At 34.7% G+C, this 15,106-nt stretch overlaps 1 protein-coding gene across 1 annotated transcript in view; it reads right to left on the bottom strand.

Annotated features, from left to right (window-relative positions):
- The window catches only part of Ocrl (Oculocerebrorenal syndrome of Lowe), a 106,568-nt gene that overhangs the window by 56,082 nt on the left and 35,380 nt on the right, over positions 1-15,106 (bottom strand). Inside the window, exon 5 of the mRNA XM_069828466.1 lies at positions 6,988-7,133. Within this exon, the coding sequence (XP_069684567.1) occupies positions 6,988-7,133 (146 nt within the window). The remainder of the gene's footprint in view (positions 1-6,987; positions 7,134-15,106) is intronic.

Below are 15,106 nucleotides of genomic sequence, written 5' to 3'. Positions count from 1 at the left end.
ACGAGAGATGCAACTGGACTGCTGAAAATAATTGGCAAAAGATACCTAGAGAAAAATAAAGAAGTGTGTGTATACAGAAATTTGTGGATTTGGAAAAGGCTTTTGACAGAATGAATTGGAATACACTTATGAGGATTCTGAAGAAAATTGGTGTGGATTGAAAAGAGAGGAGGCTACTCAGTAATCTTTATATGAAACAATGGGTCAAAGTCATGATAGAAGAAGATATGTCGGGGGAAATGGAATAAGGAGAGAGTGCAACAAGGATACCTTTTATCATATAGCCTGTTCAACATCTACTTTGAAGATTTAGTGAAGAACTGTTTTCAAAAAATGAGAGGAGTGATAGTAGAAGAAAGAAGAATAAAGTGCATAAGATTTGCCGCTGATATGGTGGTGGTAGCAGAAGAGACAATAAGAGATATGCTACTGGAGCTAAATGACAGCTGTAAGCAATATGGAATGAAGATAAATGCAAACAAATGGTTATCAGAGGAAGAAAAATGAAGATAAACACGTCGACTGGAAATGAGATAGTAGAATAAGTAGACAGCTTCAAATATTTGGAATGTACTATAAGTAGTAAACTGATGAAATCAATAGAATTCTGCAAAATGATCGACATACGAGCATTCAAATGACTTCAAATATAGTCAACATTGAAAAAGAGATATTTCAAATTGAACACTTATCAGTTAAATGTAAGTATGGGTGACAATGGTTCCCAAAATACTCACACAAGAACAAAAAGAAAACCGCGAAAACAAATGCTCCAACAACTTGAAACGAAACCAAAATAAGCCAGATTCCCCAGAAAACGTGAAAACATGTAACAAAACTTGGATTTTTCAACATGACTCAGAAACTAAGTAACAATCAATGCACTAGAAAACCCCTGATTTACCAAGGATGAAAAACACGAAAAGAAAGTCAATGCTTAAGTATGTTGCTTACTATTTTTTTCGCCGACATCAGAGGTGTCAACATTGTCAAATCATCTCAAGGGAAAAAATGGAACTCTCTGCATCATAATCCACAGTTAATTCCCGATTTACCACGAAAATCGTCTGCAGCTGCATTCAGATTGGCAACAAGCCATGATTGTTTGGCCAAACACCTGCATAGAATTGGAATATATCAGTCCCCTAACTGCCCATTGTGCAACTCAAACCAAAAAATGGATTCGAAACACCTCAAAATCTGTGATTCAGTGGCTGACCATGATAATATCTTTGAAAAATATTGGAGTGCAAGAGGTCAAATGACTTTATTGTCAAACGCCTGGCATTAGAAAACAACAACAACAACAACATTGTCAAATCAGTTCCAGAAAAGCAAACTAAAAGAAATTTGTCAAACAGTGAAGAAAAAAACCCGATCTGTAAAAACTAGTTGAAGGTTTGTCTATCAACACACAACGCCATATCTGTGCAGTAATACTTAGTAGATGAAAGCATTTCTGGGGCACTCGAGTCTTGTCTGCAGCTTAGCGCTGGCAAACTAGTCTAGCAGATCATCATGGAATATGTGATGACAAAGCAGACACTGTAGAGGGTTTTTTCGAGGTAGGATACTCCCATTTCCATCTCTCATTCCACCAGCATACTCCTCTCACAGTCAAAGATAGACTGGGGTAAAGTCTTGGAGGTACTATGGGTTTGCAATGTTGATATACAGTGTGGGTGTAAAGTAACTCCCTATTGGAAATTGCTAATAATTGTTGTATATATTAATGTATTGTCATGAAACTTACAGAATGTTTTCTTTACAGTGATAGAAAATGACCCATAATGACACATCGCACGACATCGCAGGAAAAATCTCACTTGTCTGCCCATTACGAAGTCTGGAGTTCTGTTGTACAGGTGCAGAGATGATGGCAGACAGTGCACAATGCCTTGCCTACAGTGAATCCCAAGACCATTACAAAATCATGAACACAAGATCCATGGTAGTCATTCACAGAAGTGGTCGTGCTTTGAATCCAGATCAGAAGAAAATGTGCAATTGGTATGGGATATGTTCACCAGAAGCCTCAAAAAGACAGTCTCCTCGTGAAAATGGTCTTACCCACTACACAATCTAAAACATTTTAAAGAAGGAATGAAATATTCGTCCATAGAAGTCGCATTACTGTCAAAAACTATTAGTGCAAGACTGTGACCACCGGGTGGAGCTTCTTACTTCTGGTGAACATATCCCGTAACAACTGCACATTTTCCTCTGACCTGGAGTTCTTTTCTGCAGTGTTTTGCGATGTGCCACTATGGGTCACTTTCTACCACTGTAAAGAAAACATCCTATAAGTTTCATGACAATACATTAATATATACAACATTTATTAAAGATTTCCAGTAGGGAGTTACTTTCTCCCCACCCTATAGAAAAGACTAAGAGCTATGGACCCTAAGGCTATAAAGTACTTGTCTGGGGATAGGACTTGACTATCAGGAATGAGGCAGGATGGCCTGCCTATCAATGTCGGATTCACGAATGCCACCCAGGCTGTCAGACTGGAATAATCATCAGTTCATCACATATATAGCAGACAATAGGCCGATGTAAGCATAAGTGCATGGATTCATCCCAGGACAAGCCCTCGAAAAGTTAGCCAGCCAGTTAGCCATTGGAGTATGGGCTATATTTGTCACCTATTTGGCACTTTGTGACTCTAATTTATTCTCAAAAATCGAAAGTGTGTTGGAGACAAATTTTCAGTCCATAGAGATGGTGAAAATGAAAACACTATAAATGGTGAAAAAGCTCTCAGACCATGATCTGCAGCACTATTATGTACGATGGAAGACTCGTGTTTATGAAAATGAATAGTGTTCAATATATTTTACAAACAAATTTTTCAGTTTTAATCTTGGAAGATAAGTGTAAAATAAAGAAGCTTGGAAGGCCATTACTTCAACTCAATTGAAAGCAAGCACAAACAAGCCGAGGTGCGACATTTGGAGGGCTTTTAATGTAAAAAATGTGAAAGAAACAGTGGGATTTGCAGTTGTGAATCTATAAATAAATTATTTTGTTTCCCGTGCCTGCTATTTGCCAAGGGTAAAGATACGAGCTGGACATGCATGGTGTGTCAGATTTAAGCCATTTGACACAGAAAATTAAGAAGCATGACGAATCCATCGCTCATAAGAATGCTTGCCTAGATTTATCTGTCCTTGGAAGAACAGAAATTAGGCAACAGTTCAGCTTAGCTTCCAGGCAGAATATTGAAAGACAAAATGAAAACTTAAGGAAAAATCGCTATGTTCTTTCAAAGATAATTCATCATCATCATCATCATCATCATCATCATCATCATCATCATCATCATCAGGCTCATTTTAAGGCAATTATTTACTTTAAAGAACTATACATTTTTTTTAATTTTTCAGAAATGAGATATAGTTTATATTGCTGGAAAACTACGTAATATCATAAAAAATAGTAGGGTAAATTAGGGTCTGTTGGGCAGTCGGGCATATTGGACACTTTGTACTTTAACGCGTTACCTCGCCACTTGTGGGCACCACATTCTGCTAGAAGTCAATGACTGAAGTAGCCACAAGTGAGGCTACTTCCGTCATTGACTTCTAGCAGAATGTGGTGCCCACAAGTGGCGAGGTAACACGTTAAAGTACAAAGTGTCCAACAAGCCCGACTGCCCAACAGACCCTAATTTACCCTAAACCCCTTGTCATTTTAGGCACGAACCACCATTAGAGAGATTAAATATAATAGTACTGGTAGTAGTTGTTGTACTAGTAGTAGCATAGCGGTGGTGGTGGTGATTATTATTATTATTATTATTATTATTATTATTATTATTATTATTATTAGTAATGAATCGTGTATTATTTCAGAACTTTTGCCAATGACTAGCCCATTTCTCTATCACACATTGAACATTTTTTTTTTTTTAATATAATATACGAAGATATTGTAATGCAATTAATTTGTTACTTTAGAGAAGCATCGAGAAATATTTAATCATACAACGAAACAAAAAATAACAGTCTTGACAGAATATTATGTAACACATTTTTTTTTAATTTCTTAAATTATACAGATTGTTTAGCATTTTAATTTTCACATAAACTAATATGCTGCATCACTTGAAGAAATTTGGGTAATCAAAAATGAGTTTCAGTCTCTCACTACAAGTCGTTGGGTAATGGATTATGGGTGAAGGATGAGACAAGCCCATGCATATTTAGCCAATAACATGGACCCACTGTGCTACCTCCAAATTTTGACATGGACAAAAAATACTGCAAGATTATGACACGTCAATGTTAATTTTTCGAGTTCATACCAAAGAAATAAAATGGGAACATATCCGAAGGTGGCCCTGTAATTGTCATACCCTAGTAATGAACTGTGATAGCTTCTAGTCGCGAAGTAAAAGTCTGATAAGATACAGTGATAAATTACAATGAATGTCAAGTGCTACTAGTTGTTATCACTTCAAGGACAGTTAAAAGTGTTCCGAGTCTAAACATTAACTGAAAGCTAACAAATAAATTAAAACTACAGGAAAGACGTTTTCTCCACATTTATAGGAAGAATGCTAAGATTCCATCTACAAATAGCAGAGACGAAACTAGACATGGAAACAAGCTTAGCTGTGTTCTGTCAATATCTGATAAAGTTCATATACTAGCAGTGGAAACAGGAGAGCCTCAAGATATTGTTTCACTTCAGCAATTTTATAAACCATAAATTCTACTTCACAGTAATATCTGGACAGAGCGCATACATCCTGGGTGCCTTCACTGTCAGTTTTGGATAAAAGATTATGTATATGTAACAAAGTAACAGACACATGTTTCGCCATTGACCAAATGGCTAGAGTCTCAGCTTTCCCTGTTGGTGACTCCACTTCAAACCTCAATGAATCCAAGTGGATTTGTGACAAAACAGAAAGTGTTGAGATAGATATTCTCGAGGTACTCCCATATTCCCTATAAGCACTTTCATTTTTCCATGTTGGTAACATCACTTCAAATCCCAATGAGTACACAAATTGTTAAATAATTATATTCTCTGGTTACTTCACTATCATTATACTTTATCCTGTCATTTCTTAATGCATAATCACCCTTATAGCCAATCCATTACTGCACCGTAAGACATTCCCCAGAACACCAAATCCATGGAATCCAAATAACAAACGGTCGTATGGGTCAAGCAACCACGCCTGTGTATTTGGGCATGACACATACAGGCAAACAAGGGAAACCGATTGGAATGGATGGTTGTATGCAGGGTGGCTCCTTTGAAAGGACACAGGGTTACGTCCCTCCCTTCCTGTCCTGCCATTAATTTAGAAGTAAATGTTTTGTATTTAGTGTTACTAAATCAGAATTTCCTTACTCAATAAGATTTTCTTTCAAGTTACTTTCTACTTTGCTTCAATCTAATAGCAAGCTTTTTATAGAGATTCAGTGGTCAGAAGTGCTAGCACCCAGCATCTGCACTGCCAGTATAATAACCATTAGACATGTTGTCAGAAAAATACATTCGTCCTTGAAGTGGATGCAGGGGCACTGGCTGACTGTGGGTAAGGCGCGTGGCATTGGTTGGAGGGTGAAAATTTACAACCTTGTTGATTCGGAGGGTGATAAACTGTCTCACTTCAACTGAGAGAAAGTTTGTAACTGAAAAAGGGATTAGTTGAGTTCGTGTTTTTGATCTGTGCAGCAGTGCATGTATCGGTTTTAACATATAATAAAATATATTGTAAAATAAATATATTACATTACGAAATTGCTGGTCAGTAAAGTTAAGAAGTATAGTTTATATTTTTTTTGGTTCCATGTGTATAACTTGCGTTTTTATATTTATGATTATTTAATGTTTTATAATGAATGGAATTAAGTATTTACAATCGAAACCTTTAACACACGCAGACAGAATTGCTGCAAAAGAACAATAGTCGAAAGGGAGCGTTGTTTTTCAACCCTTAATGGTTTTAGAACATTTTTAAGAAATTCAATGGGAAATGAAAGACTGTGCTCTCTCTGGAGAAGAAAGTGATTCGTAACATTCCTTAATTCAACAAGAAAGTTATTGAAGAATTTGCTACAGTTAAAGAAAGGCGAGTTCATCTGATATACAAGCATTAAGTTTTCAAGCACGTGTATTAGGATATTTTTGTGTTATTCTCTGCTTATACAGTGTGTTGCATGGGGTTTTCTTTGTTTATGTGCTTTTTTACGACCCAATATTATGCGACCCTCCAATTTCACTCTTCACAAGCCGCCACTGGTTGTATGACAGGTGGATAAGGAAACAAACCTATGTGCACTTATGCCCATTGTGGCCCATTGTTTAATTTTAACTTAGACGAGAAAAGTCTAGTGAATTTTGTCTGGAGGGAGAGGTTCTTTTACATGCAACAAATATACAGCATGGGTCTTCCAACTCTGCTTTTCTTCCAAATGAAGTCAGGATGAATATTTAATCACCTTTAACAACTCTTTGCCCTTGTTCAGGTTTCAACCAGCGAACCTCAGAATCTCTGGCATGCTCCTCCCTTCCAAAATCACAATTGAAATACTTTATGGGGAATTAAGAACACCAATAGAAGACGGAAATTGCACAGAATAATATACTACTATGAAGATTGTGACTTCACCACAGTAAAATATGCAGGACTTCACAAATGGCCTTCATATTCACTTTTTTGCAAACAAACATGATACTAATTTCCTGTTTCAAGTAAAATATTTAAATGCCTATCATCACGCAACATTTCAAGGTCTTGCACAGAGGAACATTTCGAATTTTACTCAAGATACTGTATGTTAGTGTTAGAGATGATCTTCCTACTACCTGGCAGCTGGCAGATTACACATGGTCACGCACATGCATACATACAAACTTCCTCTGAAAAGCAGTTGAGAAAAGTGTATGAACTGTATGATATGACTGCGAAATTATTCTCATTATTTAAATAATGAAATCACTAGCAGTGTCAGCACTCACAGAGTCATCCTGTCCCAGCAGCCCATCGACTCCTGGGTCAGTTGTGTCGCTGGTGACGCTATCCATTCCACCATGCAGACCTGCTCCAGCTGTGAATTTGTGTAACCAGTGAAACTCTGGTGGTGGGCCCCGTCTCTTCGTGAATACTGCAAGCACAACACAGTTCCAGTGACCCAGTTGTGCACCACACAGCACAGATAGCACCAAGGTGACCTGGCTGGTTACAACAGCGTAAAGAACTTCACTTTGCTTTCAGAATTATGTGCTCCAATGCTATTATAATAACAACTTCACAGAAATGTTCGTGATTAAAACCCAGATTCTCAAGTTTAACTAATTCCCTTTCTGTTATTTCCTAACTGTAATATATCTGCATAATGTTCCATTTCATCCTCACTAGAGCCAAATTTGTGAATCTTCTTGAATCTGAAAGGCCAAAATAGATGACAGAGCCTAAAATTCTACTCAATTTATTTGAAGGAAAATAGAATACTGTACATTTTGTGCATGTAATCGATGCAGTTTATTGGAAAATTAGATGACCAGGTTCACATACAAGAAACAGCAATTACACAGGTTTGCCACTGCTTAAAATAACATAATTATTATGTACCCGAATGTGCTACGCAAAAAAAAAATATAATAATATAGAAATGGTTAAATTATAAACCATAAATTCACAAAACCTCCTCCTCTTTCTTTACTCTCAATCATTCTCGCCACTTCTAGGGTGGCTGCCTTTTTGTAGGTAAAGAGTATTCTTGAAACTACTGTATATAATTACTAATCAGGCATTTCCTCTAAGCTCTAAACAATGTGATGAAAAAAGCCATGTTATGAAATTTTATGTATACCTACCGTACTTTCCCATATATTTTACATAGTATGAAACTGAATAAACTGTTATTTTTTTTGTAAACTTGTGGAAAATGAATTGTCACGGTCATTTATATATCAAATCTGTTCTCTTCTTAAGGCAAGAATCATGCACCACTTATCAATTATTTTTTTCATTTATTTGATGTAAAATAGTGTAAATTTTGTGTATGTCACAACTAAAGCCCGGATTTCTAAGCAAAATGCATACTCTTTTCCACATTTTTAAAGGCAAGCAGAAAGGTTATACCACAGTCTAGTATATACAGTCACGAAGCTCAATACGTAGTAAATATGCAAACATTAGAAAGTTGCTCACCACTAGGATCGCTAATATCACCTCATTACAGGCAATGCAAAATAATACCGTCACAGTCCATTGTTTCTAGCACCCTCAAAACTCAAGGTTCGTGACTGTATATAGTAGACTGTGGTTATACTTCGTAAGACACACATAGATATGCAGTTTTAACTATGTTCGTTAGTGTTTATAAATGCTTATTTCAGAGGAAAACGTTTTTGCTTACTTATTTTACGATTTTTAATTAAAACAGCATATTTTACCCAAAACTGTAATTTTAAAAGTGCATATTTCATGCATTTAGAAAAATACACAAACAAAAGAGTGCCAGACGAATCTAGCCTAAATTGCCCAAAAACTACATGCCACAGTGTTTTCAAGAAGTAATTAGTAATATTCGGAATAAACTGAAGCACGAAAACATATGAATTTCTACTGATGAAACCACAGATGCATTGAGACAGTGCGTATGTAGTGCTGTAATTGGTGCTATGAAAGCAGGCAGCAGATCATTTCTTCTTAATATACAAATACTTGACCAAGTAAATCATTCCACTGTTGCAAAATTTTTCAATGACTCGTTACTTTTCTTGTGACTATAAGAGGTTCGATATGACAATGTATTGTTATGATTTTTTTTTTTGCTCTATATATTGTTAAAGTGGGAGCTGGATTAACAGTTCTTTACCCTACATTAGTTCACTTGACATGCCTTGCTCACAGTTTACATCCATCATGTCGCTGAAACTGTCAGAAGCCAGTATAAAGACGTAGTTCTTCTTGTTTCCAGCGTGAAGAAAGTGTTTATAAAGTCACTGATTAGAATTAAACAATTTCGTGAACTCCTTCCAAATTTGTCTTTACTTCCTCAGCCAGTCTTAACTCGATGGGGTACATGGTTACAGGCTGTGTTATACTAGGCAGAACATTTCAGTGAAGTGATTCCCTTAATGCAGAAGATGCAGTCAGCATTGCAACAGCCCACGAATGTTTTGCTAAAAACGGCACCCAAGAAAAAATTCAGTACATCCATAACCATTTCTCCAAAATACCCGAAATTTTAAAGCAGTTGAAAGCTCGAAATAATTCATTGAAACATTCACTTTCTCTGATAGACGAAATTTCGGTAACATTATCTTCAGAAACACATGGGGTTGCAAAAATTGCGTTCGACAAACTCAGTCAGGTATTACAGAAAAATTCCGGTTACAAAACACTGTGTCAAATTTCTAAAAAGTTTTCTGGTGAAGAAGCAGATATGAAGAGGAATTCAGCGAAGAAGAACTGTGATGCTTTTCACATGCGTCTGCGATGTAATGCAACGTCGAAAGAACATTTTCACTTTACAAATCATTCTTTGCTGACAAACGCAGGAGCTTCACACAGGAAAATCTCAGTATGACCTTCCTTCTATACTGCAACAGCCTTTAATAAGATAAGAATTTTACGAAAGAAATAATTGATCATCATATTTCCGTGTATTCATTTTTTGCTTATTTTGATGCTTATTTTCACCATTTTTCGTGCTTATTTTATTGTTTCCGTGTATTTGTTTTTGCTCATTTTGGTGCTTACTTACTTGCTTATTTTACTGTTTAATTGTGTTTAGAAATCCGGGCTTTAGTCATAACATTCATAAGTATGATTTGCAGAAAAATTAAATGTGATTAGGTTTGTATGTCAGCAAGGAACAGCAGTGACATAGATCTCGCCATGGCTTGAAATAGGTTATTATGGTACATTTAAATATGCTGATTCTGGAAGTAAAAAGCGAATAGGAAAACAATTAAGCAAAACAAGACATTTTCTCCGAGTCTTTTAAACGAAGTTTTTAATGCCACTACTAAATTAAACTTTCAAACATACCAGTACTAAAACAAAACAAAATATTATACAGCCTAGTTTGGACAGTGCTCTACAGATCAGCACATACTTGAAAAATGTTGCATATAGTGATGTAGGATCCAACTCTTGACAACAAAATCAAATCATGAACATTTTACAAATGGAACCATTGTTTATCACTGATGTAAGAAAATGTGTTAATGAACCTGCCCAATTAGTTTCGGAATGTGGCTATTATCCCCAATTAACTGACAAAGAAATTTATTTCCAAATTTTACTTTCTCAATATATGAACTATTTTAATGTTGAAAAATGCTGTATATTACAGTAAAATTTAATTTATGTGTTTTTGAGGTTTTAAGAGGATCTGAAGAAAAAAACGTGAGGAAAACATAACTGAAATAACATTTAATAAGACCTAAAATATAATTTTCATAACATGTGATTATTTTACAAGAAAGTTAGATATTTAGGGCTGCTTGCTCCTAAGGAATAAACATACCCTCAAAATGTGACAACTGTTTCATAATTTGTTAAGTTACCTACATCATGACATGTTACGAAAAGTTTCACTGTTTCTAAAGCAGTAACAGTGTCATTAAAGGACATAAGATTCTTGGAGGCAAACAGGGGCAGCTCCGAATTTCCACAAATTTCAAAGTGAGCCACATCTTAACAATGAACACGTAGACTGTATTTTCGCATGCATACATTTTCACAGCAAATCTAATTTCGAGAAAAACTGATTTAGAACATATAAATGACGTTTTATATCTCCTGAGGTTTAAAATACGATCATATTTATGTAAAAAACGAATAAACGAAAAAAGTATATCCGAAATAAATTAATATCAAAGTACATGAATTCTGCCGTGACCTTAAAAAGTGTGAAAAACAGTAAGAAACGTAAAAGAGAAGTTTCATTATACTGGGTACCATATAATTTTCGATATAAGAAAAGTATAAAACACCGTACTGTATGATACATCAATGCACTGACAATTCAACTTACCTACAAATGGTGAAGTAAACTTCCATCTTGAAAAAGAAAGTCTCGTTTCTTTAATGCGACCACAGTTTCCATAACGAGCCTTTCCGCGCATATAATGCTTGTAGTTGAATAGCACAAAGGCACGCATTCAGAATTACACATTTAACATTCCTTCTAATGCACTCATATAGTCTACATTCTGATAAAGCGTATAAACCTTATCAAACAGGAAGAGGTCGTGTTATAATTGCTTACCACACAACAGAAACGATTTTAATGTACGTACAGTTAAGTGTGGATGTAAGATGTTTAAAAGGACAGAAGAACATTTTTATAAGAAGATATTTTAATTGGCTAATTTATTCAATGAAAACAATTAAAATGGAGTTTAACACTAGAAAAACGTAATTTTTATATATCCATTTAGGAAAACATGTACCAGTATCTTACATTTTAAAAATTCAGATACCGTTTGATAACAATTAAACACTAGCAATAATCTTTCGTGTTCAACATAAATCAGCTAAGCTCAGAAGCTTAGATAACACCGATACAGTATTAAAAACCGGAACATTAAAAATTCCGGTTCTAAATATTACATATTTATGTTAACTCGCCTGACAGGACTATAACGTCATAAATATTTTGTAATATACAGGGTAAACCGTAAGTAATGTCATTAATTCTGGTGAACGATTCCTTCAGTAAAGTGTAACGAAAAAGAAAGTCAAATACCATTTTGCTATGTTTTGAATAGTTTTCCAGAAAAACGTCCATTTTAAAATACATTAATTACGAGATCGTGCAATGCTGCAACCATTATTGCCATGTACATTGGTTTTAACTTCAGTTCTATTCTGGAGTTGACAGCAAGAGTAGGGCCAGAGCTGGTATCATGGTAATGATACATAAACGTTTCAGGCATGTTGTAGATAATTATTATTACTGGAATGAACGATTGATTCAATTACGATTAAAATTGCAAAGAGGTTATCTTACAGTTATTGGCATCTATGCTCCAGTAGAAGGGAAAGACGAAGAAAATGAAGAATTTTATACTAACTTACAAAAAATTGTCAGTAAAGTTAACAAATCAGATATGCTTTTAATCATGGGAGATTTTAATGCTAGAGTAGGAAATATAAAAATTGAACAATTTGTAGGTACTCATGGTGAAGAAACATGTAATAATAATGGTAATAGATTAATTGATTTTGTGATGTATAATCAACTCAAAATCATGAATACAATGTTCGAACATAAAGAAAGTCATAAATATACATGGGAAGCCAGGAATTCAAAATCTATCATCGATTATATCATATGTAATTTTCGTTTATCAGACATGGTTATGGATGCCCGAGTTTTTAGAGGCCAGGAATTAGAAACAGATCATTATCTATTAATTAGCTCAGTACGTTTAAAACCAAGATGGTTGAGAAAGAAAACGCATATGAAAAATGATAATTTACTCTTCAAAGTCAGTTTACTTAGAGATTTTAGTATTGCTAATCTCTACCGAAATAGAATGGATATTCTTGCAGATCAATTACCCCTTCTTGATAATGTTGAAGATGAATGGTTGAATGTGAAACAAATTTTAACACAAGCCGCCAAAGAAAGTTTGGGACAAAAAAAGACGTGGTTTAGAAAGAAAGGCTTGCAACAGTGGGATGATGACATAAGCAAGATAATTGCAGATAAAAGACAAGCATTCAATAAGTATATCTCAACCAAGAAAGAAGAAGATCAAATTGATTATCGTAAGAAATGGGCAATCGCAAAGAGAGAAGTTCGAAAAAAACATAGACAGAATTGGATAAACTTTGTGGCATACTTAGAAAATGATATCACTCGGCCTCAACCACAGACTTATAAAATTCTTAAGAAATTAAATTGTGAAGTAAAAGATAATCTAAGAATAAATGTTATTTCTCAGGACAATTGGTTACAGTATTTTCAACAACTATGATCTACATCAACACAATCTCTCACGCTTCCATTTTCAACTAATCCTTTATTGGAGTCAATTTCTATGGATGAACTACAAAGAGTCTTGGCTAAATTGGAAAACAATAAATCTCCAGGAGAAGATTTAATAAATAGTGAATTATTTAAATATGCTAGCCATAAATTTATACAAAGATTTTTGAGATTTTTAAATTTGATTTGGGAGGGACAAGGATTTCCCGAAAGCTGGACTAAATCTATTGTAATTCCTATACATAAGAGAGGAGATTTGAAAATTACGGATAATTATAGAGGAATAAGTTTATTGAACGCAGGATATAAAATTTATGCAAATATTTTGAAAAACAAACTCAATAAGCATTATGACAATATTATCAGTGAGGAACAAAATGGTTTTCATCGAGGAAGATCCTGTTGTGATGGATATTTCGCATTGAAATTACTGGTTGAGAAACATAGAGAATTTAATTTAGAAACGCATATGGCATTCATTGACTTTAAAAAGGCTTTTGATAAAGTCAATCGGAATAAATTACTTCAGATTTTGGCAGATGATCAAGTACCTCAACAGATTATACAAAATATTTACAATATATATAAAACAACCATCATAGCAATTCGAAGCAACAATAAACTTTCACAGTGGCGACCCATTTATAGTGGAGTACGACAAGGCTGTGGCCTTTCACCACTTCTGTTTATTATATATATAAATAGAATCATTCAAGATTGGCGACAGACACGACATGGATTTATTCCAATTAATCGAAATTTGCAGCTTGATGCTTTACTTTTCACTGATGATTTAGTTCTCATGGCATCAACTGAAGATGATTTACAATATTCAGTCATCATCATCATCATCATCATCAACCACAGGGATTAGGCCTATTGGCCTGTTCCGTCTTCAAAGTTTATGTCGTCTATCCATCTTGTTCTTGGTCTACCAACATTTCTGTGTCCTCTTGGTTCATAGTTCAGTATTATTTTAGGTAACCGGTCGTCATTCATTCTTCTTATATGTTGGTACCAATTATGTTTTTGTTGTTGTATTTTCTCAGTCAAATTAAACATATTTAGTTGTTCTCGTATATTTTTGTTCTTTTGATGATCTAAAAGAGTGAGACCAGCAACACTTCGAAGGAATTTCATTTCGCTGGATTCAATTTTCTTTTTAGTTGTTCGGTTTATAGACCAATTTTCTGAACCATAGGTTAATAGTGGGACAGCTAACATTGTATAAAATTTTAGTTGTGTTGAACGTTGTGTTTTATTTTTTAAGATCCTTCGTATTGTTCCACACATCTGTTGAAATTTACTCATTTTATTTTTGACGTCTTGTTCTTTTACGTATGATATATTGCAGCCTAAATAGTTAAAGGAGGATACCTGTTCTATGATTTCATGATTTAAAACTATTTTACATCTTCTGTGATCAACTCCTTCAAATGCCATTGTTTTTGTTTTATGATTAGAAATTTTAAGATTATATTTTTCCATTATTAATTGTAGTTGATAAGCTGCCACCTGTAAGTCATCCTCCGATTCTGCCATCAAGATCTGATCGTCAGCAAAAAGCATGGACTTCAATAATGTCGTGCCTATATTTATGCCGGTTGTTATTTTATTCTGCCATTCTTCTGTGGCTTTATCTATGTATATATTGAATAATGTTGGAGATAAAGGACAGCCTTGTTTAACGCCCTGATTTACAATTATTGTATCACTCGTTTTGTTTCCTATTCTTACTGATATTCTTGTCTCGTATAAGCTTTTAACTGTTTTCACTAGGTGTGTTGGATATCCTTCTTTGGACAGTATATTCCATAATTTATTTCTTAAAACCATGTCAAAGGCTTTTTCGTAATCCACGAACATTATGTATGTAGGGAGATTAAATTCTCTTCTTTTCTGGATTATTTGTTGCATCACAAACACACAATCGGCACAAGACCGTCTTTTCCTAAATCCACATTGTATTTCGTCTAATTTTGTTTCACTAATGGTGTTCAAACGGCGAGTAATTATTTTAGCGTAGAGTTTGTAAGTGGAGTTCAATAGACTAATGCCTCGATAATTGTTGGGATTTCCGCGGTCACCTTTTTTATATATTGGGATTACTATTGCTTTTGTCC

Source organism: Periplaneta americana, chromosome 6, assembly GCF_040183065.1.
Source record: "Periplaneta americana isolate PAMFEO1 chromosome 6, P.americana_PAMFEO1_priV1, whole genome shotgun sequence".
In the NCBI taxonomy this organism is placed as follows: domain Eukaryota; kingdom Metazoa; phylum Arthropoda; class Insecta; order Blattodea; family Blattidae; genus Periplaneta; species Periplaneta americana.
Note: the sequence above shows the minus strand (reverse complement) of the source record. Positions and strands in the feature narration are given on the sequence as shown.